The 24,443-nt window shown below is 41.7% G+C and overlaps 1 protein-coding gene across 2 annotated transcripts in view; it reads left to right on the plus strand.

The window, feature by feature from the left end:
- KCNQ1 (potassium voltage-gated channel subfamily Q member 1) overlaps positions 1–24,443 on the plus strand; it is a 417,925-nt gene that overhangs the window by 316,165 nt on the left and 77,317 nt on the right. Inside the window, exon 17 of one of the 2 annotated variants that reach the window (XM_078383845.1) lies at positions 10,121–10,934. The exons of the other annotated variant lie outside the window; for it this stretch is intronic. Within the exon in view, the coding sequence (XP_078239971.1) occupies positions 10,121–10,453 (333 nt within the window). The 3' untranslated portion in view covers positions 10,454–10,934. Of the gene's footprint in view, positions 1–10,120; positions 10,935–24,443 lie in introns of those variants that run through there. 2 annotated transcript variants of the gene reach the window in all.

A 24,443-nucleotide genomic window follows, 5' to 3' on the forward strand; every position in this document is an offset into this window, starting at 1 on the left:
AAACAGCTGATTGGCGGTTCCAAAATGGCCGCTGCATCTGCAAAATGGCCACCTGCAGCGTTTTCGCGCCCTGCCCTCGCTTACCGGGCAGTGAAAATGGCGGCCGGATCGAGGATTCCCTGCATAGCAGTGAGTTTTCACCCCAATAGGAACGCATTAAACCTGTTTTAATGCGTTCCTATGGGGTTCCCCCCCCCGCATAGCGACAAATCCACATAGCGATGTTAATCCTGGAACGGATTAACGTCGCTATGCGGGGCACCACTGTATATGTATATGTATGTATGTGTATATATGTACAGTGGTGCCTCGACTTAACAACTTAATCTGTTCCAGAAGATGGTCGTAACTCGAAATGGTTATAAGTCAAAGCACCATCTCCCATTGAAATGCACTGAAATACATTGGACCCTCGACTTACAGACGGCTCGACTTACAGACTTTTCGAGTTACAGACTTCTCTGGCTGCAAAATTTAGATTCGACTTGCAGCCGGAGAATCGACTTACAGACCAGAAAAAAACCAAAATGGAACAAAAATAGAATAAAAACTGCCAGTTGTGGGATTAATCAGTTTTCAATGCATTGTAGGTCAATGGAGATTCGACCTACAGACTTTTCGACTTACAGCCACCGTTCCAGTATGGATTAATTCCTTAAGTAGAGGGTCCACTGTACGATTAATCTCTTCCGGCTATTTTTGGTTGTATCTCGAGGCGCCGGTTGCAAGTCGAAGCATTCGTTCCCATAGGAACGAATGCAAAAGCAGTTAATCCATCCACTACCACTAGGGGGAGAATTTTTCTTCTTTTAACCTATGATGACTTAAGTTAAACAAAGGACAGAAAAGGAGGGAGGGAACAATGGGGAAAAGAGAAAAGAAAGAAGGTCATCACTGGGGTACACCCCTCAGACAAACGTTTGTGCTGTTAAGCACAAAAAGAGAGAAGAGAGAGAGAGAAGACAATGGGGGGGGAGTTTGGAGTCTAAAACACCTTTTAAAGCCGAACACCTTTCAAAACTAAACACCTTTTAAAACCAAACACATTTTAAAATAAAAGAGATGTCACAGTACGCAAACCCTAGGAGCCACAGAATGCAAAAATAATAAATAAATAAATAAATAAATAAATAAATAAATCCAGCAACTGTTATTCCAGCAAACAGACCTCTCAGTCTAATTTTTCCATTTTAAAATTACAGTGCAATTTTCACATTTAATTTTAATTTAATATTACAGTCTAATTTTCACATTTTAAACCCACACTACAAGACCCATCAGAGCACAGAAACATAACCCCCCATCTAGCCAAAACCCATCTGCAAAAACCCTGTATAGCACATACAGTACTCACCCAGAACAGACAGTCTGTCCGTTTTAAAAAAGAAAGTCAAAAGTCCAAAAAGCAAAAATTTTTAAAAAGCCAAAAAAAAGTACAGTACAGTACCAGGCAGTACCAGGCAGTCTGAAGTCTCTCTCCGAAGCCACACTCTCTAACCGCTGGGACAAATGAGGTGCAGAGAAGCAGCCTCTTCACTAACCAATGGTTAACTGAAAGCAGTCCAAATTTCCGTCTTTCCCTGCCTTCCCCTCCTTTTTTTTTCCATTCGTAAGTTGAACCTCCGGTCTCAAGTCGAAGCAACATTTTGCAGCCGGAGCTGGTCGTAAGTCGGGACGTTCGTAAGTCGAGGCACCACTGTATATATTCACAGTCTATTTAATTTATCAGTGCTCATGATAACCTGGCACATGTTTTGCACACAGGCTATATTTTAGGCCCTGTGAATGAGAAAGAAAAAGCCCTCAAAAGGTGGACAATTTGCCATAAGTACTAGCTAAGATGCATTCAGAGATTCTGAACAAATTGAAGAAATTGAAATATGGCTCAGAGATGTCAGGATCTTTCATTGTAGAGCAGAGAGTTATGTGTTATGGTGCTGACTAAGGAAAAGTAGTGGGATCCCTTGTGTCTCATTCATTCGTATATAACACATTAGTTTTTCTTCTAACCCTTCACCACTTTTCAGGAGTCAGCACTGTTGTGAAAAGCATAGGAAGTCACAGATAAATTTCATATGGCTATGCCAATTAGAGGAAACTAGGTGTTAGTTTAGCTGTCTTTGCAAAATCCAGTATGGTATGCCAGTTTGGAATTGTTATTTTTCCTTAGATTCCAAGATGGTTCACTTTAAGAAATTCCAGAATGATTTAGAAAAAAGATCTGCAAAAAAACCATTTAAAATAAATAGTCCAGCTGTAGCTATTGGGGGGAGGGGGAGGGCAGAATAGTTAAAATCTCTTCTGTAGAGCGACAAGTTCGTCCTTGTTTCCCCTGTCTGAGAAAGACACTCCACAAGTGTTCACCATTTTGGAACAAATGAAGAGTCTTACACTAATCTAACAACACAGAATTCCAGGGAAAAGTCAGAACCTTACATGGAGATTACTGTCATGATATTAGCAATTGAAATTTTAAAATAAAGCTAAATTTGGCTGTTAATCATTGCTAATGTGACCTGTATCAGATGATATAATTTTGATTGAGTGATTACTGTGTGAAAATAAAAGTGTAATTTTTAAAGCTTTATTTGTTGGCATGGAAACATGAATTTCCAGTTGTTTCCACTGATTAAATCCCAAACTTCTATCTGCATGTACTACACTTGATTCTTGTGCCCTGCAGCCACCAGTTCTCTCACAGCCTCTTACCGTCAGAAAGAACATCCCATTACCATGACGGCAATTCCATAAAGAATTGCACTGTTTGGTTTGTGTCACTTAATGCAGTAGTGCTTCTTTGTGCCTTAAGGATAGATAACTATTTAAAAATGCAAATGAGATTTAGTGCATGGAAAGGATTTCAGTGCCACGGTAATTTTTCTACTATGCTCTTTCAATTTAGTAATTTATTTAGCACATATATAGCCTGCTTTTCAGAACAGCTAATGTGGTAAACCGTGCTGGACAGAAGAAGGTGTAAATATATAAGACACCACTGGATAGCTCAGTGGGTTTTGCATCTGGCTGTGGAACCAGAGGTTGGGAGTTCAGTTTCCCTCTGTATCCTTGGCGTGGTCTGGGCTTGATGATCCATAGGGTCCCTTATAGCTCTGCAGTTCTAAGAACGTTGTTGTTATCGACATTCAGGAAATTACTAAGACATATTTGAGGTTCTTGAGCATGGGACAAACATACAGTGGGGTCTCGACTTACGAAAATCCGTATTGGAAGGCAGTTCTCAGATCGAAAAGTTCTTAAGTCGAATCTGCATTTCCCATAGGAATGCATTGAAAACCATTTAATCCGTATCTGCTCTTTTCGTCCATAGAAACTAATGGGAAGCTGCTATTCCGCCTTCTGCCACTAGAGGGGGATATTTTTTTCCTCTTTTCCTTTTAACCTAAGATGACTTAGCTTTAAAAAAAAGGGAAAAATAGAGTTCGTAACTCGAATCTAAGTTCGTAAGTCGAGTCCATATATTCCTATGAGGGCGGTTCGTAAGTCGAAACGTTTGTATGTCGAGCCATTCGTAAGTCGAAACCCCACTGTATTAATTACTTTCTGAGAATGGCCAGCTTGAACAGATGCTTATTAAACCCATTACTAAAGACCTACGTCAAAGCTGTAATCCAGAAAGTAGCAGAAAAGGAGTTACGTAATGTGGGTAGGGGGAGAAGGACCACTCTGAAAGTGTGTTGTAGAAACTCCACAATGGAAAGTACACCTGGGACACAATTTGTCTCACTTGCTATTTTTATCAACACCTGTCAAACATCTATTTAATTGAATGTTGATATTTTACTTTATTAGATTGCAGTAGTTAGCAGAAGCCTGGTATATTTTTGTTATTAGAAGTACACCCCAGTTGTTGTAACAGGTTAGTTGCATCAACAAAATGAATTGTGGGTGTGAGAGGACACAGAAACCTCAGTGGTGTTGACCTCTGGGTTTTTCTTGTTCAGAAAAAAAGTTTCCTTCCGGTAATCTTAAAACATTTATCACTGAAGTCCAGGGCAGAATCTCTTCCCTTTTGTTTAGTCAAGTAAAGTAGAAGTGAGAAAAACATTCCAAGTCTTTCTTCTTTCACATTTCACATATACTTTTCTGTATGATATATTTCTACCTATCTGTGTTCTGCATTTCCCCCCCCCCCCAACTACTTTATTATTAGGTGGGGAATTACAGGGTATATTTTTCATAATAAAGACAAATGATTTCCTGTTGTCCTCCACTTTCCTGTGCTCTCTAAAATGCTTGTTTAATGTTGGTCATATATTCCAGTGCCTTGAAGCAAGTGCTGCTGCTCTTGCGTGTTCTGGCACTGCTACCTGCAGCAAATCTCTGCTCCTAAAACCTCCTTGTCTCTGATTACAGTCAGTCACGGAAAGAAGTGGAGTATCCTAAGACAGCCCAAGCTCTGCTTGGTTTCTTTAAGAAGCCAGATGGTCCCTGCCACGTGCAATTTATTTCAAATCCAGTTAATGCCAGACTGCTGCAGTAGGATTTCTGCTTTCCTCTTCCCTGCCCCTTTCTTAAATCAAATAGCGTATTTCATCTTGTAACAGTTAATGTATTCTGCAGCTGTTTTGGTTAAAGGGCAGTAAGTGGTCCTTGAGTAGAAGAACAGATACTCAGTTACCAAGGCACAATTCGATAAGCCAGCTGTCACTTTATACTTTCTTCTATTTACTAATACTACTATTTTTGGCTGAGCATTTCTCTGTAGGGTTTGACAGGAATAGGCTTGGGGAAGAGCAAGGAAGAATGTGAAATGGAAACTTTTATAGCATCTGAAATGGTGTTAGATCAATAACATCTCAGCTTTAGAGAAGAAGCCATGCCAGATGATAAAAGATAAATTAGGAAATATGTAGGAATTCTTAAAGGTTTAGTACAGTCGTAGGTTTTTTTTTTAAAAAAAAAAAGTTTCAGTTAGTGAACAAATATCTTGCAGAGCAGCTTCATAGCTGTACAGATAAGCAGACACTGATTTAACAAACCAGGCAAAGTTCAAAGAAACAAAATAAAAGGCAAAAACATGTGGCACCTTAAAGTCTAACTGTTATATTTCAATGTTTTTGTGGACAAGCCCATTTCGTCAGTCATATGGAAACAGAATGAAATGTTGAATGACGAAATAGACATATCCATGAAAGCTTACATTAAAATATAATAGTTAATCTTTAAGGTGCCACACATTTTTGTCTTGTTTTGTTCTCTGGATTTTGCCTGATATGCAGACTAACATGGCTACCTCTTCCAAAACCATGAATTAGCAAAAGCACTCAACAACAAAGGCCATTCGTCATAATAATTTTCATTCTGGTCTCTAATAGCAGAGTCATTGCCATGGTCCAGATTAGTTTGGAAGCAAACCAAGGCCACTAACAAAAACATAATGAACATTTCTGCATTCATGGAGATGCCCATATATGCAGATAGAGATTTCTTTTAAAATTCACCAAGAAAAGTAGAATGTCAGAATCGGGGGAGGGATGGGGACTGCACACAATGATACTCACGTGGGCAGTTTACCCCCAACACCTTGCTGGGGTGTCCTGTGTGCCACTGATTTTACAATTGGCACATGACCAGTTGCATGACAGACATGCTGCCAAAGGGGGTGGAGGAATTCCTGCACAATTTTTGTTGTATGTGCAGCAAGCAAGCACTTCTCCACCAATGGAATCTTTTGAATCTGATGCTACATATTCTTCTAGATTCCCCTTATATTTGCACAATATAGTTGTTCTCTCAACACATTTTTGCTAAAGTTCAGATCGGAAATGGTTCAGAATCGCATATCCTCTCCTCTGGGTTGCCGGGGGGGCGGGGAAACACCAATTTTTATTTTTAAAATATGCTAAACTTCAGGTGAGGTAAATGGCTCCCCAAAATTTTCCTATATTGTAGGTAGCAAAATGCAATTGACAATTTTGCCAAAAGTTCTCTGGGATGAAAGGACTAGAGGAAGCCTAGAAGGAAAAGATGTGAAATCTCTCTAACAAAGAATAGGTTTGGCATCTACAGTGTTAAAAATAATATTAAACAGTCAATGGACGGAAAAATGCACCCCAAATTATCCTGCCTATTCACCGATGGCCCTATTGACAAGACAGTTTTGCTGAATATTTCCTAGGGGTGAGTTGAAATATTCTAGAAGAATTCTAGAGTGAGAACATGATCTTCTGAAAATGGTAGTTCCAGCCTCTGTTTAAGGTGACTGCAAGCCTGCAGTCCAGAAGAGAGACTGAAAATGCCCACCAGTTGGGATTACATAATATTGGTTCCCCAACTTTGGTGGAGAAGATTCTCCTTTTGAACTGCAATTTCACTTTTTTAAACAAATAGCTTTGCATTATCTTTCAGGCTAAGGCAAGCAAGTTCTCTTTTTCCATGTAGTATTACTGAGTTGGACTTTCATTGCATCTCTCAGCCTCCCTTCCTCATCAATCTGCTGCCCCTTTGTGTAGGCCAGAAGCATACTTCCTTTAGACAACAGGCCTTTGAGGGTGAACAACTTTCAGTCTTTATTTAGACAGAAATTAGAGGGACACCAGAAACTTTTAACTTTTCCCATCCAGTCACTGGATACCCTGAGAGGAGGTGTATCACAATGGAGGAGGGGGGGGAGGAACACGGCCTAGCATCAATTATCCTTGAGAAAGAGGAGACAGCATGGTAGTCTGTTGTCTGATATCCTGATGCTGTGGTCATTTTTCTGTTTCTGGACAGTCCTTTGTCTGATGAGCTGTCAAAGAACACTCCTCCACCCAGATGTGTTCTCTGTTTGAAGGACTATCCAGTCCACACCCACTTTAAAAATAAAGAACCATGATAAGATAGAGCAGAAGTCTTGAGCTGCCCCTCAGTGGTGAGGACATGCACAACAGATTGAGCAGGTGCCACGCATGTTCCTGGTCACCATGGCTGGTGAATGGTATTTCTATTTAAATTATAGTAACTATTTCTCAATTTGCCCTCATCCATATAAACCAAAATTTACAAATTTGTATGCAGTTCTCTTTTTTTCTTCTTTTTTTTAAAAGAATCCATGCATGCCCACATTGTTTCTTAAAAGTCTCCAGAATTTCATGAAGAAAATCCCTTTTCTAAGCGGCAAAGCGGATGGCAAGAGATCAGGAAAGCAGGCTGTGAACTGTGTGGAAAAGAAAGGCAATTAATGGGCTAACCTTTTTCTCACCAGCTTTCCTAACCCTGATTTGTGGAAGTTGTTGAGATAGGATAATCTAACACCATTAAATGAACTGGGCCTTATTTTACGCTATATTTGGGTGCTCACTAATTAATCTAATAATTCATACTTGAAATAATGAATTTGGAAAGTTCAAGCTGTTTGATGTTCAGGTTCTTTTATCACATTAAATCAGAATCTTTGCTACATATCATTCACTAGTGAGTGGTGCTTTATGCGTCTTAAGTCTGTCTTGGCAGGTGGATTCTTCTTTTTCCTTTTTCCTCCTCCTCCTCCTCCTCCTCCTCCTTCTGTTTGTTTTGGTCCCAGCTGTGCTATTAACCTTCAGCAACAAGTTCCATTGATTCATTTAATGTGAGAAAAAGCAAAGCAAGCTTAACTAAGCGTCCATTTGAAAATTATCTGTAGTCTTATGTGCAGGGCCAGAATGAGAAACACAGCAGCCAATCAGTATAAAAGCTGGGGCTGTAAACTTTGTGTTTAAGCTGATGTTTTGCAATAGAGTTAGAAGATTATATATTAAATAAGTTATTTTTGTAGTGTTCCAGTAAGGACTCAGTTTCAACACATTAAACCATAATCATGCATTGTCTTAGTATCAGAACTGCAAGCAAGCATGTTTTTATTACAATATAGCATGAATATATTTGAAAGAAGTGCAGAGTTTAATTGAATATTTATAGGCTAATGACACTGAAATTCATGGCAAGGATCCTTTCCTTAGAAATCTAATTCTAAAAACTCAGGTGCTAAAAATAGAAAGCTTGTTTTAGTTTGTAATCCTACATTGACTGAGAGTAAGTCCTGTTGCTCTCAGTGAAACTTACTTTAGAGGAGATTGCACATGAAATTTTTCATTTCTTATTGGAACTTTTTGTTTATATCCTTCTCTTCTTGCTCATTTGCAGCATTCGCAATAATTTAAAGCAATTTAAAAATCAGCTGCTATAGGCAGCAAAATGCTGTTAGGAATACAAGTCTTATATGGATGGTTTAAAAAAACACTGCCCTATATAATGCAGAATTTAATACAGAGTAATAGTATATAATTCCTAATTTGGTTGAATACTGAAACATATACATCGTTTTGAGGTACCAGGCTGCTTCATACATTAATCATGTGAAGGACCTTAATGCAGCCAAAGAGGTTAATACCGTCATACCTCTAACCCTGATCCCAAGATCTGAACATCTGAGAAGGGGTTCCTACTTGTCTTGGATTTCACAGCAGCTGGAAATCTGCACAGTTAGAGATCAAGATTCTTCGGGAGCCCACACATATTGACTTCAATATGAACAGACTTCCCCTTCTGAAATGTCCTTGTTCAATGTCAAGGCAGGTCTGTGAAGCCACATCATTTTGGAGCAGGCCCACCCATGAAAATAGAAACCAAATGTTTAATTAAATCTATGCATAGCAAATTAAAGTGATTTTAAATGTGCTTAAGCATCTATACTTCTTATATACATGAGTATCTATAACTACTAGAAACAAGCTACCTGTTGCATCCTGAAGCAGTGCTTTTCCACCAGTGATTGCTTCACATTCTTGTTAAACAGTGCAGATAGCATTGGTTGAATAGCCCTGACCTAAAAAAATTATGCCAAGAGAAAGCAAGGTGTGACAGCCTAGCCCTATTTATCCATTTACTAATGGACTGTAAATATTTGTGAAAATGTTTTCGTTGCTTCTTTATTTTTGCTTGTGATTGACTATTTTATTAGCATATTTGTTAATGCTTGGCAGAATATATGCATGTGTTCCATAACTTGTGAGTCTCTGATAATATAACTTCTCCATTTTGGAATGTTAATACAAGTAATCAACTGAAAAACAACGACACACAGAAATCAAATGTCTTTCTTATACACCTGTGAGCAGTCAAGCTAAAAGTTTTTTTGCCAGCTCTCAGCATTCAGACAAAAGTAGCCTACAATTTGAGCAACAGCACTATGAAAACATTCATTCATCTCCTACTAGGTCTGGCATACTGCTAAAATCCTTAAATAAATATGGAATGAAATGTCTTATTGCATAGCATGTCAAGGTAAAACAAACACACTTTCATATCCACTTCTTTTTCCTCAGAGGTGCCCCAGGTCACATGGAGGTATGTTAATTGATGTGGATTTTGAAAAGATTGCTTGCCAACCTTTGCGTTGCTACAGGTGCATCTGTCTTGTGGTCAGTGGTTATGTGGTACAGAATTCTTCACCACACCAAATGAAAACAGAGAACATGTACAGGAATGGCCCTTGTGTTGCTTAAAACAACCTTATATCCCCCCTCCCTCCCTCTCTTTCTGACCTAACTTCTGTCAGATGTTGACAAATAAAGCTAAGGGTGTTGTGTGCTGTTAAGTCATATGGTTGTTTTTAGAGAAAAACACCAAGATTAAGCCCTGACAGATTTTAAAAGTTTAAGTCCTGAACCTCCAGGTCACTTATCACAAAATAAAGAGCAGCACACAATGGGGACTTTTGTTCTATTGATGAACTTGGCTAGAACTTAGGAAAGTTGTAGTTCTTGTTGTTCACTACACTCTCAAAATCTCTTATGGCTTGGGGTGATTCTGTGGGTTTTAATCCCCCCCCAACAAATAATTTTGCAAGCTCTGGGCTCAGAGTGCAAAACACCACTGAGAAATGCTGAGAGATACCTTGTAGTCTGCACATGTTCACACAAACAGACACAGACACAGATCTATTGGTGGCAAATCTAGATGAGGGAATGATTGTAGCTCAGTGGTGGAGCACATATTCTGCATGCATGTGATCCATCTTCTTCTTAATTCTTCCCAGTGATTTTTGTACTAAAAACACTCCTCCCCAGTTGGTGTCCTACCTTTGTGTGGGAAGGAGTTGAGAACATCAGCCAGCTGAATACGTGTTTTCCCCTTACAGACTGCTCTCCCTGTGGCTGTATTTCAAAACAGAAGAAGAAGAGGAAAGGAAAATAAATGGGGTAGGAGAATTGCATGCAAGTGTTCTGGAGAGGGGCAAGTGCAAGTCCATGTCTCCCATTTAAAGGAAGTTCCTGATTCTCAGATTTTACCAATGCGTAGGCTGGACATGAACTATCCATGTCTTGAACTTGACCTTTCAAGATCATATGGAAATACTGCATCAATTTCAAAAGTCATGGGTCAGTCTATCCCTCTAGAAGAGAGAGAAGGAATGAGAAACTGTGTGTGTGTGCGCGCGCGCACATGCGTACATGCATGTGTTTGTGTGTAATCTGTCAAAAAATCACTTTATGTCTGGCAGCAATGCGTGAAATCTCAGCTGAAAAATAAACATTTGCCGATGTGTAGTTACAGAAAACTAATGATGACAGAAATCCATTTGCCACAAACTATACACCAGGCTGTAGAGTGGCCTATGTCTAGAAAGGGAACAGTTTGTGTACGCTTGTCTGTTGTTATCAAAAGATAGAATCAGCAAATAGAATCCAGCATCCTGCCTTCAGTAAACTTAATTCTTCATGCCAAGGAAATCAAAATGTGCATCAAACACAAAACGAGTTAACCAATTTTACCAAACTCAGTATTGGAGTGTAGTTATCTTCCCCAACTTCACAAGGTTTTTTTGTTGTTGTTGTTGCATATGCACAGCTTTTTAAAAAAAAACAATGGCTATTCACACAGTTTTACTATTGTGGGAAGGAGCAGAGATAGGAGCAGACAGGAAGCAGTCTACACAATGGCTAGAAAATAAATGAGAAGAAAAGGCAAAGAGGTCATGAAAGCAAATCTTGGGCATCAGGGCTTAGATTTCTGATGAAATGCAAAGGAACTGGGGTTTCATATTACAGTGTGGTGCAGTTATAATTGTTCTTAGCATCCTTTAGCTCCTTTTGAATATTCTATAGCCTACAGTATGTTTTCATAAGAGAAATAGTATCTCAGGAGATAGTCGCATGAACTCTGCACTGGCAGGGGGAGGGGAGGGGAGAGTAATGAAATTACATTTCATCCTGCTCTACCTTTCTGCCTCAGGAGAAAGGTTGTGTGCTCTGCTCAAAAGTAGGCAAGTTATCTTTTTGACAATGGTTCCCAAAAGATCACAGGCAGCATGGGAGTTGTAGTCCAAGAGAAAATATATCTTTTCCAACCTCTGACACTACTTTAGCACAAGAAAAGCAAAGGAAACAAATACCAAATTCCTCTTGTTTTAGTCTGTGCTAGCCAGTGTGGGACTCTCTAGCTGTTTTGGTCTACAGCTTCAGATCATCCTTGACTGCCGTTCATACTGGCATGCTGGTGAGATGAGCTGTAATCCAAAGCATCTGTTTGGATCGCCTAGGAAAAAGCTGTTCTATGTCATCTTCCTAGTAGTTACACCAAAGTGATGAGCTGCTGCTTGCTGGCTAGTGAGTGATTAAGGAAGAATAGCTTCTTTCCTTCCTTCTGGAAGAAAGGCTTAGTAAAAATTCAGCTGCTTCCCACTGTTCTAATAAACAAAAACTTTCATACAAGATCAGTTTTCATATTGTTGAAAGTAATCAGTGTGTGTGTGTCTGTGTCTGTCCGTCTGTCTCTCTCTGTGTGTGTAAGAAAGGGGGGGGGCTTACAGAAGTCCAAAATATATGGAGGACAGTGTTTGGGAATGTGGGTCTGATTGCAGAGTCTGAGAAAGGATTCTTTCTTAGCCCTACCTGAAGATAAGATAAGGCCTGAACCTGGGGCTTTCCACATGCAGAGCAGATACTCTGTCAGGGAGCTACGGCTTTTCTGCTAGGTTTAGATTTGTTCTGAGATCTTCCTTCACAATACAGACACCTGTGATCTCTGTCTAATTCCCAGCTGGCCAATTTAAAAAAAATATGGCAGGAGTTAGAGCCATGCCCCTTCCCTCAGCTAGCCTGCTATGAACTCATGGGGTTGGCAGAAAAGTGAAGGCAGCAGGAGCACCTCAGGTGTGCTTGTTTATATTTGTTTTTCAATAGTAAATTATTTATTTTGTTTGTTTGTTTATTTAAGCTCTTTTAACCCACCTTTCTACTTAAAAGGGACCAAATGCAGCTTGGGGAGAGAGTCTCGGCCCCGTGGAGCCTCAATTGTGGGGTTCCACAGGGGTCGATTATCTCCCCAATGCTATTTAACATCTATATGAGGCCGCTGGGTGGGGTCATCAGGGGGTGTGGTGCTTCGTGTCACCAGTATGCGGACGACACGCAGCTCTACATCTCCTTTTTGCCAACTGCAGGAGAAGCCGTCCTGTGCCTTCAGCGCTGCCTGGGGACTATACTGGAATGGATGCAGGAGAACGGGCTTAGGCTGAACCCGGACAAGGGAAACTCCCTCTCTTTCAGGGGGGTGACTCTCCCTGCAAAGGATGGGGTACGCAGCTTGGGGATTCATCTGGACCCGGTGCTTTCCATGGAATCACAGGTGGCATCGGTGGTCCGCACCGCCTTTTTTCACCTCAGGCGGATAGCCCAGCTGCGGCCCTACCTGGAAGTGGGGGCGCTCACCATCTTAGTACACGCGCTCGTAATCTCAAGATTAGACCACTGTAATGCGCTCTACGTGGGGCTTCCTTTGAGGTTGCTGCGGAAATTACAGGTGGCCAGATTACTCAGTGGAGTGAAAAAATTCCAACATATTTCGCCCACTCTGGCCGCATTGCATTGGCTGCCCATCAGGTTCCGCATCGACTTCAAAGTGTTAACGCTTACGTACAAAGCCCTAAACGGTTTAGGGCCTCGATACCTGGCGGAACGCCTACTCCCACAAAGTTCTACCCGGGTCACACAGGCGAGCCAGGAGGTGAGGCTGAGGAGCCTAACGCCGAGGGAGGGCCGAAAAGAGAAAACAAGAAATAGGGCCTTCTCGCCGGTGGCTCCTCGCCTGTGGAATAATTTACCTCCTGGTATTCGCGGAGCTCCCTCGCTGGGCACCTTTAAGAATCTATTAAAGACCTGGATGTTTCGGCAGGCCTTCTCACCAGATTACTTTTGATTTTCTTTTCTCCTTTATTGTTTCTTTACTTTAATTGTTTTGTAATTTGTTGTTTTATTTTATTGTATTTTATCTTTGTTGTTGGCCGCCTAGAGTAGTCCTCCGCGACTAGATAGGCGGGATATAAATTAAATAAAATAATAAAAATAATAATAATAATAATAATTACAACTATTAAAAGACAGTATGTAATCTAATAACAGTGGGTATACAGTACGAAAAGAATCAATGAATTCAATATAAAAAAAACATAAGAAACACCAAGGCACATTCAATGCAGTAAAGTAAAACAATCCGTTCTAAAAACCCCTCTTGGCAGTCATTCACTCAGGGAAAGCTTGCCTGAAGAGAAAGGTCTTTGCCTGTGTGCAGAAGGGCAATGTAGATGGGGCCAGTCTAGCCTCCTGTGGGAAAGAGTTCCAGAGTCAGGGAGCAGCAGCAGAGAAGGTCCTCTCCTGTGTACCAACCGAATGCACCTGTGAAGGTGGCAGGACTGACAGGAAGGCCTCTCATGATGATCTTAACACTCAAACAGGATCATAAAGGGAGATGTGGTCCTTGAGATAGCTTGGCCCCAAGCCATTTAGGGCTTTCTAGGTTAGAACCATCATTTTGAATTGTGCCCAGAAATGGATTGGCAGCCAGTGTAACATGGGTTGTATGATCCCTGCATCCAGCTGCTGCATTTTGGATCCATTTGAAGTTTCCTGACAGTTTCCATAGGCAGCCACACACAGGGTGAATTACAGTAATCCAACCAGAGTGCAACAAAGGCATGTGTCACCGTGGCTAAATCAGACCTCTCCAGCAATAAGTGCAGCTGGCACACTAGTTTTAACTGTGCAAATGCACTCCTAACCACTGCAGCAGACTCAGAGACAAATCCAGGCATATCCCCAGGCTGTGCATCTGTGAAGTAAAAGTGTATCAAGTGGAGAGTCTTAATGGCACATCCTCTGTCCAAATGTGACAATATTAACTGCCGTGAGCCATCCCCACCCCAAATTCTGGCATTGACAATATGTAGATTGCCTTTTTTAACATAAAAAATGTAAATTATGAAGTGGTGATAAGGATTTGCAACTTGGTAATTTGCAACTCCTCTTCATGGATTGATGCCTTGTTGTGGCGAAGGGGATTGAGTAACACAGAGAAGCTATGGGCTATGCCGTGCAGGGACACCCAAGACGGACAGGTCATAGTGGAGATTTCCAACTAAATGCAATCCACCTGGAGTAGGAATTGGCAAGCCACTCCAGTATCTTTGCCAAGAATATCCCATGAACAGAAACAGAAGGCTAAAAGATATGATGCTGGAAGATGGGTCCCTCAGGTCAGAAGGCATCTAACATGTTACTGAGGAAGAGCAAAGGACAAGTAGCTCCAGAGCTAATGAAGTGGTTGGGCCAAAGCCAAAAGGACACTCAGCTGTGGATGTGAAGTGAAAAGAAAGTCTGACGCTGCAAAGAAAAATACTGCATAGGAACCTGGAATATAAGATCTATGAACCTTGGTAAGCTGGATGTGGTCAAACAGGAGATGGCAAGAATAAACATTGACAACCTGGGCGTCAGTGAACTAAAATGGACAGGAATGGGTGAATTCAGTTCAGATGATTATCATATCTACTGTTATGGGCAAGAATCCCGTAGAAGGAATAGAATAGCCCTCATAGTCAACAAAAGAGTGGGAAAAGCTGTACTGGGATACAATCTCAAAAATGATAGAATGATTTCAATACGAATCCAAGGCAGACCTTTCAACATCACAATAATCCATGTTTATGCACCAACCAGCCATGCTGAGGAGACTGAAATTGACCAATTTTATGAAGACTTACAACACCTTCTAGAACTGACACCAAAGAAAGATGTTCTTCGCATTCTAGGGGATTGGAATGCTAAAGTAGGGAGTCAAAACGAAGCAGGGCAAAGGCTAATAGAGTTTTGTCAAGAGAACAAGCTGGTCATCACAAACAATTCTTTTCCAACAACACAAGAGGTGACTCTACATATGGAAATCAGCAGATGGGCTATACCGAAATCAGATTGATTATATTCTCTGCAGCCAAAGATGGAGAAGCTCTATACAGTCAGCAAAAAATAAGACCAGGAGCTGATTGTGGCTCGGATCATCAGCTTCTCATAGCAAAATTCAAGCTTAAACTGAAGAGAGTAGGAAAAACCACTGGGCTACTCAGGTATCGTCGTCATTTAGTCGTTTAGTCGTGTCCGACTCTTCGTGACCCCATGGACCAGAGCACGCCAGGCCCTCCTATCTTCCACTGCCTCCCGTAGTTGTGTGAATTTCATGTTGGTTGCTTCGCAGACACTGTCCAGCCATCTCATCCTTTGTCGTCCCCTTCTCCTCTTGCCCTCACACTTTCCTAACATCAAGGTCTTTTCCAAGGAGTCTTCTCTTCTCATCAGATGGCCAAAGTATTGGAGCCTCAGCTTCAGGATCTGTCCTTCCAGTGAGCACTCAGGGTTGATTTCCTTTAGAATTAATAGGTTTGTTCTCCTTGCAGTCCAGGGGACTCTCAAGAGTCTCCTCCAGCACCACAGTTCAAAAGCATCAATTCTTTGGCGGTCAGCTTTCTTTATGGTCCAGCTCTCACTTCCATATGTCACTACAGGAAAAACCATAGGTGATGTCTCTGCTTTTTAAGATGCTGTCAAGGTTTGTCATCGCTTTAATCCCAAGCAGCAGGCGTCTTTTAATTTCGTGGCTGGTGTCTCCATCTGCAGTGATCATGGAGCCCAAGAAAGTAAAATCTGTCACTGCCTCCATATCTTCCCCTTCTATTTGCCAGGAGGTGATGTGACCAGTGGCCATGATCTTAGTTTTTTTTTAATGTTAAGCTTCAAACCATTTTTTGCACTCTCCTTTCACCCTCATTAAGAGGTTATTTAATTCCTCCTCACTTTCTGCCATCAGAGTGGTATCATCTGCATATCGGAGGTTGTTGATATTTCTTCCGGCAATCCTAATTCCGCCTTGGGATTCCTCCAGTCCAGCCTTCCGCATGATGTATTCTGCATATAAGTTAAATAAGCCAGGGGACAATATACAGCCTTGTCGTACTCCTTTCCCAATTTTGAACCAACCAGTTGTTCCATATCCAGTTCTAACTGTTGCTCCCTGTCCAACATATAGGTTTCTCAGGAGATAGATAAGGTGGTCAGGCACTCCCATTTCTTTAAAGACTTGCCATAGTTTGCTGTAGTCCGCACGGTCAAAGGCTTTTGCATGGTCAATGAAGCAGAAGTAGATATTTTTCTGGAACTCTCTGGCTTTCTCCATAATCCAGCACATGTTAGCAATTTGGTCTCTAGTTCCTCTACCCCTTCGGAATCCAGCTTGTACTTCTGGGAATTGATGCTTTTGAATTGTGGTGCTGGAGGAGGCTCTTGAGAGTCCCCTGGACTGCAAGGAGAACAAACCTATCAATTCTAAAGGAAATCAACCATGAGTGCTCACTGGAAGGACAGATCCTGAAGCTGAGGCTCCAGTACTTTGGCCATCTAATGAGAAGAAAAGACTCCCTGGAAAAGACTCTGATGTTATGAAAATGTGAAGGAAAGAGAAGAAGGGGACGTCAGAGGAAGAGATGGTTGGACAGTGTCATTGAAGCAACCAACATGAATTTGACCCAACTCTGGGAGGCAGTGGAAGACAGCAGGGCCTGGTGTGCTCCGGTCCGTGGGGTCATGAAGAGTCGGATACGACTAAATGACTAAACAACAATTTGCAACTTTTTGGAAGTATGCAATGACTAAAGTACGCTTCAATTTAGTTTGAATCTAATAAAGTGCAAAAGGAGCTCTGGTGGTTAAGCAGAAATCTCCAGTGGGAAAAAAAGGGAGAGTTGGCCTTGGTTTACATAACAAGTCCATACATAATTGAACTTCAAAGAAAATAGTCAGGCTCCTTCCCAACCACAAATACCCAGCTTTGAATCTTGGAGAACCACATCTGCTTCCCCAATCCCCACCCCAAATATGCTGCTTTGTAAAATATTAATCTTCATTATCATGATCATCTGAAAAAATGTCATTGTACTCTCTACCGGCAACAGAAAGTAAATAAATTTTGGAATAGCATGGAAGGCAGAATGTTGAGTCCCCCAAACATGATAAAATCCCATACATACACCTTCAAGGCAAAAAAATAAACCTTTTAAACAATTTTCTTCTTAAATTAAACATTTCGGGGTGGGATAGGAAAGTTGGCAGCACATATGGGTCCCTGGCCACATCTTGCCCATCCTGATGTATAGGAATGTGGAAATGTTGACTTAAAGGCTAACAACATTGTGACTTGTTTTCAAGAAATGCTTTTACTCCTTAGGTTTGAGACAGATCATGTCAATATGGTAATCAGGCTACATTTTAAACTATCCTGGAGATCTTCCCCACCCCTTTCTTCTACCCCACTGTATTTTATTAAGGTTACCCAGAACCTAGTAAATATTAACTGTCATTGCACTGAAGGGCAGCAATCATAGGAAATAAAATCAACAGGAATGTAACACTACTGTGTCAGTGGTATGCTGCATTCCAGCTCTCCAAGTCATTTATTTACCATCCAGGCCCTAATGGGTGTTCATTAAAATTTCATGGGAGACCCCCTCCCCCGCAAGTGTATATTATAAATTCCTAAGGACTCTCTGGCATGCTAGAGAGACTCTACTCTTATTACATTAAGTTCTGACCAAAAATTTGCCTTACGGCCCCAGTTTGTGGGCTGCTGTGCCAAGAAAGTAAATGCATTAAGATCAGAACTGCAGCAACTAACAAAGTGTTTCCCATCTCCTAGTACTCTTCTTCCCAAATGCCATTCCCAGTTTAAGTACAGTAGGTCTCTGTATTCCAACCTCCCATTCAACCTTTTCTTCCTCATTTGCACACTCCTTTTACCTGGAAAACACCCTTAGCTCCCAGAATCCTTCCAGACAGCATGACCCCTTACTTTATTTGTACAACAACTCCCAAGAAACCCACCCCCAGCCAGCATGATCCCCCCCAAAAAGTAACTTTCTGGAATTCTATTCAAAATGAGACTTTCATTGTTCACTTTGATTGCCTCTTTCATAGAAGTTGAAGGGAAACCTAGACAATATCTGCAGCCCTCCCAAGTCTCACCATAGTTGCTTCTCAACTATTTGTTCATACCAAGGAGGGAAAACACAAAACCCTCAAAGCAACAGATGGAAGCAGTGCCCTTTTATTATGAAAAGTCAGAACCCTTTGTCTTCAGGAACCTGCAGTGGTAGTTGGCCAGCCTTTCTTTCCACCTTTAAATAACAATAATTGAAGTCCATTAAGTTAATTCTGATTCCTGGCAACCTTGCTCAGTATTTTCTATGCATAGAGTACTCAGAAGTGGTTTACCATTCCCTTCTTCTGAGGGTATCTTGGGTCTGTGCAGCTTGCCCAAGGCAACACAGGCTGGCTCTTCTCTTGGGAGGCAAAGTGGCAAATCAAACTCCTGACATCTTATGGAACTGTCCAACCAACTACAGTGTCCTCTAGATAAGTAGAATCTCTTGCTTCCATTTGGAGATAAAAGATTTTCACTTCTCTAACTGCAACAAAGGCAAAGAGGGGAATTTAACTCACAATCCCTGGATCATCTGTTCCAACTCTCTGAGCTATTCAGCTAGTTCTCCTTTCTTTCTTTTTTTTAAATTTTATTTTATTTACACAGAAAAAGAGCGAGACAAATAAGAGACAAGGAAAAAAGAAAGGGAAAAGGGAAAAAACTAACCCCTCAAATTAAACTAACCCCTCCCCCCTTTGGAGTCAGAGACTCCAGCCTCGTTAACCCCACTGCTCCCCCAATTTCATTTTCAGTATATACTGAATAAATATACATGTATCATAACCTTTGCCCCATGCTCCTGTCTTCTTCTCGGCCCAAGAATATATTAGTTCCCAGCTTTGTTCTACATAGTCTCTTGGCTGTTCCCATAGTGCTTCTGATAGAGTGTCCAGTTCTGCTATATCCCATAGCTTCTTTAACAACTCTTCCATCGTCAGAACCTCTTCGGTTTTCCATTTTTGGGCCCAGAGTAATCTAGCTGTTGTGAGTATATACATAATTTATTATCATTGATTCCTGATATGACATTCAATAATGCCATTTCAGGTTTTATATCTAATTTCTGCTGGGTGATTTCTTTTGCTAAGTCCCATACCTGTGTCCAGTAATTTTTGACCTTTTCGCATGTCCACCACATATGATAATAAGTTCCTGCATTCTTTTTTGCACTTCCAACATATATTGCTGTTACCCTCTGATATTTTTGCTAATCTTACAGGTGTGTAAAGCCATCTGTAAAACATTTTAAGGATATTTTCTCTAAGATTTACTGGTTTAAGCATATTATAACTTTCTTTCCACATCTTAGTCCAATCATCGAGATCCACACTGTATCCAAATTTTTTTGCCCATTTTACCATTGTCTCTTTCACCCTCTCATCCTCTAAATCATATTCTAATAAGTATATATACATTTTTAAATTATTCTTTCATCTGTATATATCCACAGTCTATCCACTTGGACAGCTAGTTCTCCTCCTTTCGATTCCTTAAATAACCTCTTTTAACATCTGTGTCAGTTCTGAGTCTACTGCATGTTGGCTGCTGCCTCATGCAGGACTGCTTTTTAAATCTGGAAGAGCAACCAGCCAGGGTATTTGCCAACTGCCACAAGCCACACATTCTTCCATTCACTGCAAGAAATTTGAAGTTGCCTGTTCAAGAACTGAATAGGATTTTCCTCCTGCTTCCTTTCAGAATGCTTTCAGGCAAGGGCTTCCTAGCATTGCCTATTGTTGCTTTTCCATTGTAAACTAAGCATGGAATTCCCATTGATTATCTACAGTTCAGGAAGTCCCATGCTTTTTTTGATGTCTGCGTCTCACTATCTTCTGATCTCATGGTGGGCCAAACACCACTAGGTGATCAGTGTTGACCCATCCCTCATCCTGAATCTTCAGGATTGTCTTTATCTTTTCTCATCAGTTTGACGAGCAGGTTAGAAAACTCCAGACTTCTGTTGCATCATTAGTTCCTCAGCTACTTCAGGAATTTGAGGGCTCTCTCAATGGTTGCTTTCACACAAAAAAGAGGAGGAATATGGGGCAGTGGGAATTACGGTGTTCAGGAGCATTCTACATGAGTGCAGAATGGAACTATGTTCTTCTGTTTACTCTGTACTGCTTGGAGAGAGCACATGTGCTTATGGTGGTAGTCACTTCACAGTCAAATAGGTCACCACAACAACAGTCAGTGTCAGTGTAGGGCAGGATAGAAGGCTGAAATACATTACAATGGTAATGATACAGCAGCATCCAGTAGTACTACTGGGAAGTTTTAGATACTTAATAGATTTACTAGAGTGGAAGGATCCTGACAAGGTAAAGTTTACTACTCTACTTGCTTCAAAACGTGTTACACTATCTCTGTTGCTTTTGGAAACCCTCCCAGTCATTTTGCTGGGTTGGACTCCAGACATCAGCCTCAGAGCCTTGGACTGGTGGAATCACTGCAGGAATCATTTTGAAGGACAAAGCTGCCATTCCTAAATCAGTTTCTGGGAAGTTTCTTCACTCGAGGGGAACTAGTATCAGGGAACATTGTGATCTATAATAATAATAATCGTAGAACTTCAGAGTTGGAAGGGACCCTATCGATCACTGAGTCCAGCCCTTGTCAAGGAGGCACAGTGGGGAATCAGTCTCCTGATCTCTAGCTCTGCAAGCAGATACCTAAACCACTGAGCTATCCAGCAGCTTTTCATTATAGTTACTCTTTTCTTCTTAGGAATCACTATTATTTGTACTGTTTTCACTAGTCACTAAGCTATACTTCATCTACCCAAGAGTAACATACGTAGATAGTTCATCTTTGACACATCTTTAAAGAGCTGGAAACTAGAGCTTCCTCCCTCCTTCCCTCCAAGAAATGGAGGGTGCATGGAACAGCATGTAGATCAAACCACAGATAAACAGGAGAAGGCAAAAATATGTGGATAGGTTCTCCATCCCTTCTTCCAGTCCTTAACAATAACCCTTTTAGATAGGTGAATAGTCCAAGATCACCCAGCTTCATGATTGGCTGAGGTGTGGACTATCCATCTCTGCAGTCCTAATCCAGTATTCTAACTGCTGACTTGTTTGAATCTTCAGACCTTGGGGTCAGAATTGGGCATGCAGAGTCTTGATTGCCACCGGCATGTCCCAAAGAGATATGTGATCCCTTGTGAGGAAAAAAAGCTAAAAGGGTAGAAAGAGCATGAAAGATTACCATTGCAGAATATGAAAATTTAGAAAGTTATAGTTCTTTCTTACAGGATAGAACACATATATTGTCTCTTCATTCTGTTATGTGCACTTCTAATTCATCCTTGCAAAACTGTCTAGCAGCAGGGGACCTGCATGAAAAATGGGCTCACAACAGACAGAGAATAATTATGGCCAGTTCGTGGCAATTCCCTTGGCTTATGAGGTGGAGGACCAGCAGCTCTTGCTTGTGAAGAACTAATTGTACAGCCTACAATTACATCTCATGAAGGCAGCTGCTACAGTCCAAAGGACAAAACAGGCATGGCCTCATGTTAGGGTAACCTGCTAGTATAAAGAGTAATTTTGTAAAGTCTTTGGGCTGAAGGAGAAAGGATAGAAATAGTCGGGCCTACTTCCTGCAAAGACACTCAGTAGCAGTCTTGTTTATCCTCGACTTGCCCACATACCATATTAGTACCTAATAAAATAGTCACCATCTTGCTCTCACTTAAGGAACTATAGTGGGCCTCCTTCTAAACTCCAGTGTGTCTGGCTAGTGGTTGCCCAGCTTGTAGTAGGTTCACTGAAGGAGCTCTGAATAGAGTCTGTCAAGAAGGGAAAGAGCTTGTTCTCTAGCTCAATGGTTCTCGACCTTTGTGTGTTCAGATATCTTGCAATCCAAAGGCCAAGCACCACTGTACGTTTCATTGCTGTCAGTCCAATGTATTTCACAGCATAGGATTATATTTTCTAAATCTTCTAAAAACAGGTGTAAGGATACATGCCAGACTCTAAAACTGATTATAGAAGGACCAGATCCAGTGTCTCATTAATTCAATTAAAATAATGTTCACCAACTTTAATAAGGTTTCTGTTGAGTACGGTGGAACTTGGCTGTGCTCCCAAGGAGGAATGTTCTAATCCTTTAAAACATCAGAATGATACAGTCTGTATGATATTTATCTGTTGTTTTTCATTCACATGAGAATATTATACACTTTGATGTCATGAACTAAATAAAGGCTGCCAAAAAGATCTGGTAACTAAGAAGTGCTTTTATGCTGTAGTAAGCAAATACTAAGAGTGTGTTTGGCCTCCCCACCCCCCTTTTCTGGGAATGACTCCAAGTAGATGTCATTGGATAAATGCACAAACAGTGCTGACTGGAAAAAAAAATAGGTCTTTGTTTCACTAACAAGCTCAGCTTCAGAACAATGGTCTCAGACTTCCAGTTTTCCTTACATCTAACAAATGAAGGGGCAAAAGTTTCATTTTAAGGGTGTGCAAATTAAAAAAACAGTAAAGTTGTGCTTGTTAGCAAAATATATTTGTTGAAAACACACTTTAAGAAATGCATTGGAATTCTAATTCAACTAAATCTAACCATTCTAAGTTTTGTCTCTTTTTCTGCAGGCAACACTATTAATTCAATAGTATTTTGTCTTAAAGGATTGCATGAGAATAGTGTCTATTTTGTTAATAAATGGTAAGACTTTAATGTAGTCAGAAGACCTTGCTGATTGAAAAAGTCCATTAGTGATTGGTATCTGATGTGGAGCCTTAGGCACTCAGCAAGGGAAATCTCTTTCAACTGAAGACCAAATACAGTTTACACATTATTATACACAGAGCTCTTTTATCAGGAAAAGACAGTGGGACAGTTTATTCTAACACAAATGCCTCAATCTGCATTTCACAAATGAATTTGATTTTGTTTGGTAATTGATCTACTAGAAGATGGTGTGGCTGTGTCTGATGTCTCAGGTGTGTAGCACTGACAGATTTCCATGCCTGAAAGGACAAGATTGTAAGAGGAGAAACACCATTTGCTTAGTTTCAGGCAGGGGTCTCAAACATGTGGCCCGGGAGCCATTTGTGGCCCGCCGGCTGATAGTTTGTGGCCCCTGCCTTGTCTGCCCCCCCAAAACACCCATGCATCCTCAGCTGTCAAGAGTTAAAAAAAAGCCTCACCTCGCTCTCCAGCTCTCTCCCAAGACAGCGCCTCTTGCACCCTCCATTCGGAATTGCAGCCAGCCCACCTGTCTGCCGGCTGGCAGGGTGCAGTTCTGGATGGAGGGTGCAAGAGGCGCTGTCTTGGGGGAGAGCCGGTGAGCGAGGCGTGCTGCCAGCCCTTTTCCCCAAGCACCCAAGCCGCCGAGCGATGCATGAGAGCGGAGCTCACTCCTGGCCCATCCTCAAAGAGTGCCTCCAAGCCGCCAACAGCAGCTGCCACCACTGCCACCTCTTCCAGGGAAGCGGCTCTCTGGCCCTCTTTCTCTCTCGGCACCCCCAGCACAGGCCTAGCCAGCGGCCACCTCAGCGCCCAGCGGTGCTTCCTCCTCATCCTCTACATCCTGCTTCAGCCGCCTCAGCTCTGGAGGCTGCCTGGGCTCACCACGCAAAGTTTGCTCCTCTGTCATGGTGGGGGTAGGTGCTGCTGCTGAGTGTGCCTTTTTTTGAGGGGGACCTTCAGAGGAAGGTTGCCGGACCTCCATGTGTGTGTTTGTGTGCGTGCGTACGAACCTGTGCGGGCCCCCACCCTGTTCTGTTTAATTTCGCAGGTACCGATGGGGGCTTTTCTCCTTTGGCAAGGCAATTCTGAGATTTAAAAAAAAATGTCGTGCCCTCCTCCCCCTCCCCCACTAGGCGGTCACCAGCACTCACTCCCTTCTCCGCTTCTTCGGCCTGCTGCTGTTGCTGGTGGTGGTAGCGAAGAAGGAGCCGGAGGGGGTCTTGGCCGGTGACGAGGGCGTGCGCGCCCGTCCTCCTCCTCGGAGCCCCAGCCGGGCTAAGGAACCTCCTGGGCGGCTTCCTTGGGCTCTTGCTCTGCTTGGCAGAAAATCTGATGCGGCCCAGCCTCATCCAGATTCTGCCTCCAGCGGCCCCCAGGTAAAATGAGTTTGAGACCGCTGATTTAAGGTGGTACGTGAGGCCAAGGGAGCAATGAGATAGGCATTTGTCCCAGTGTTTGTG

The sequence above is a fragment of the Pogona vitticeps genome, chromosome 1 (genome assembly GCF_051106095.1).
Source record: "Pogona vitticeps strain Pit_001003342236 chromosome 1, PviZW2.1, whole genome shotgun sequence".
Lineage (NCBI taxonomy): Eukaryota > Metazoa > Chordata > Lepidosauria > Squamata > Agamidae > Pogona > Pogona vitticeps.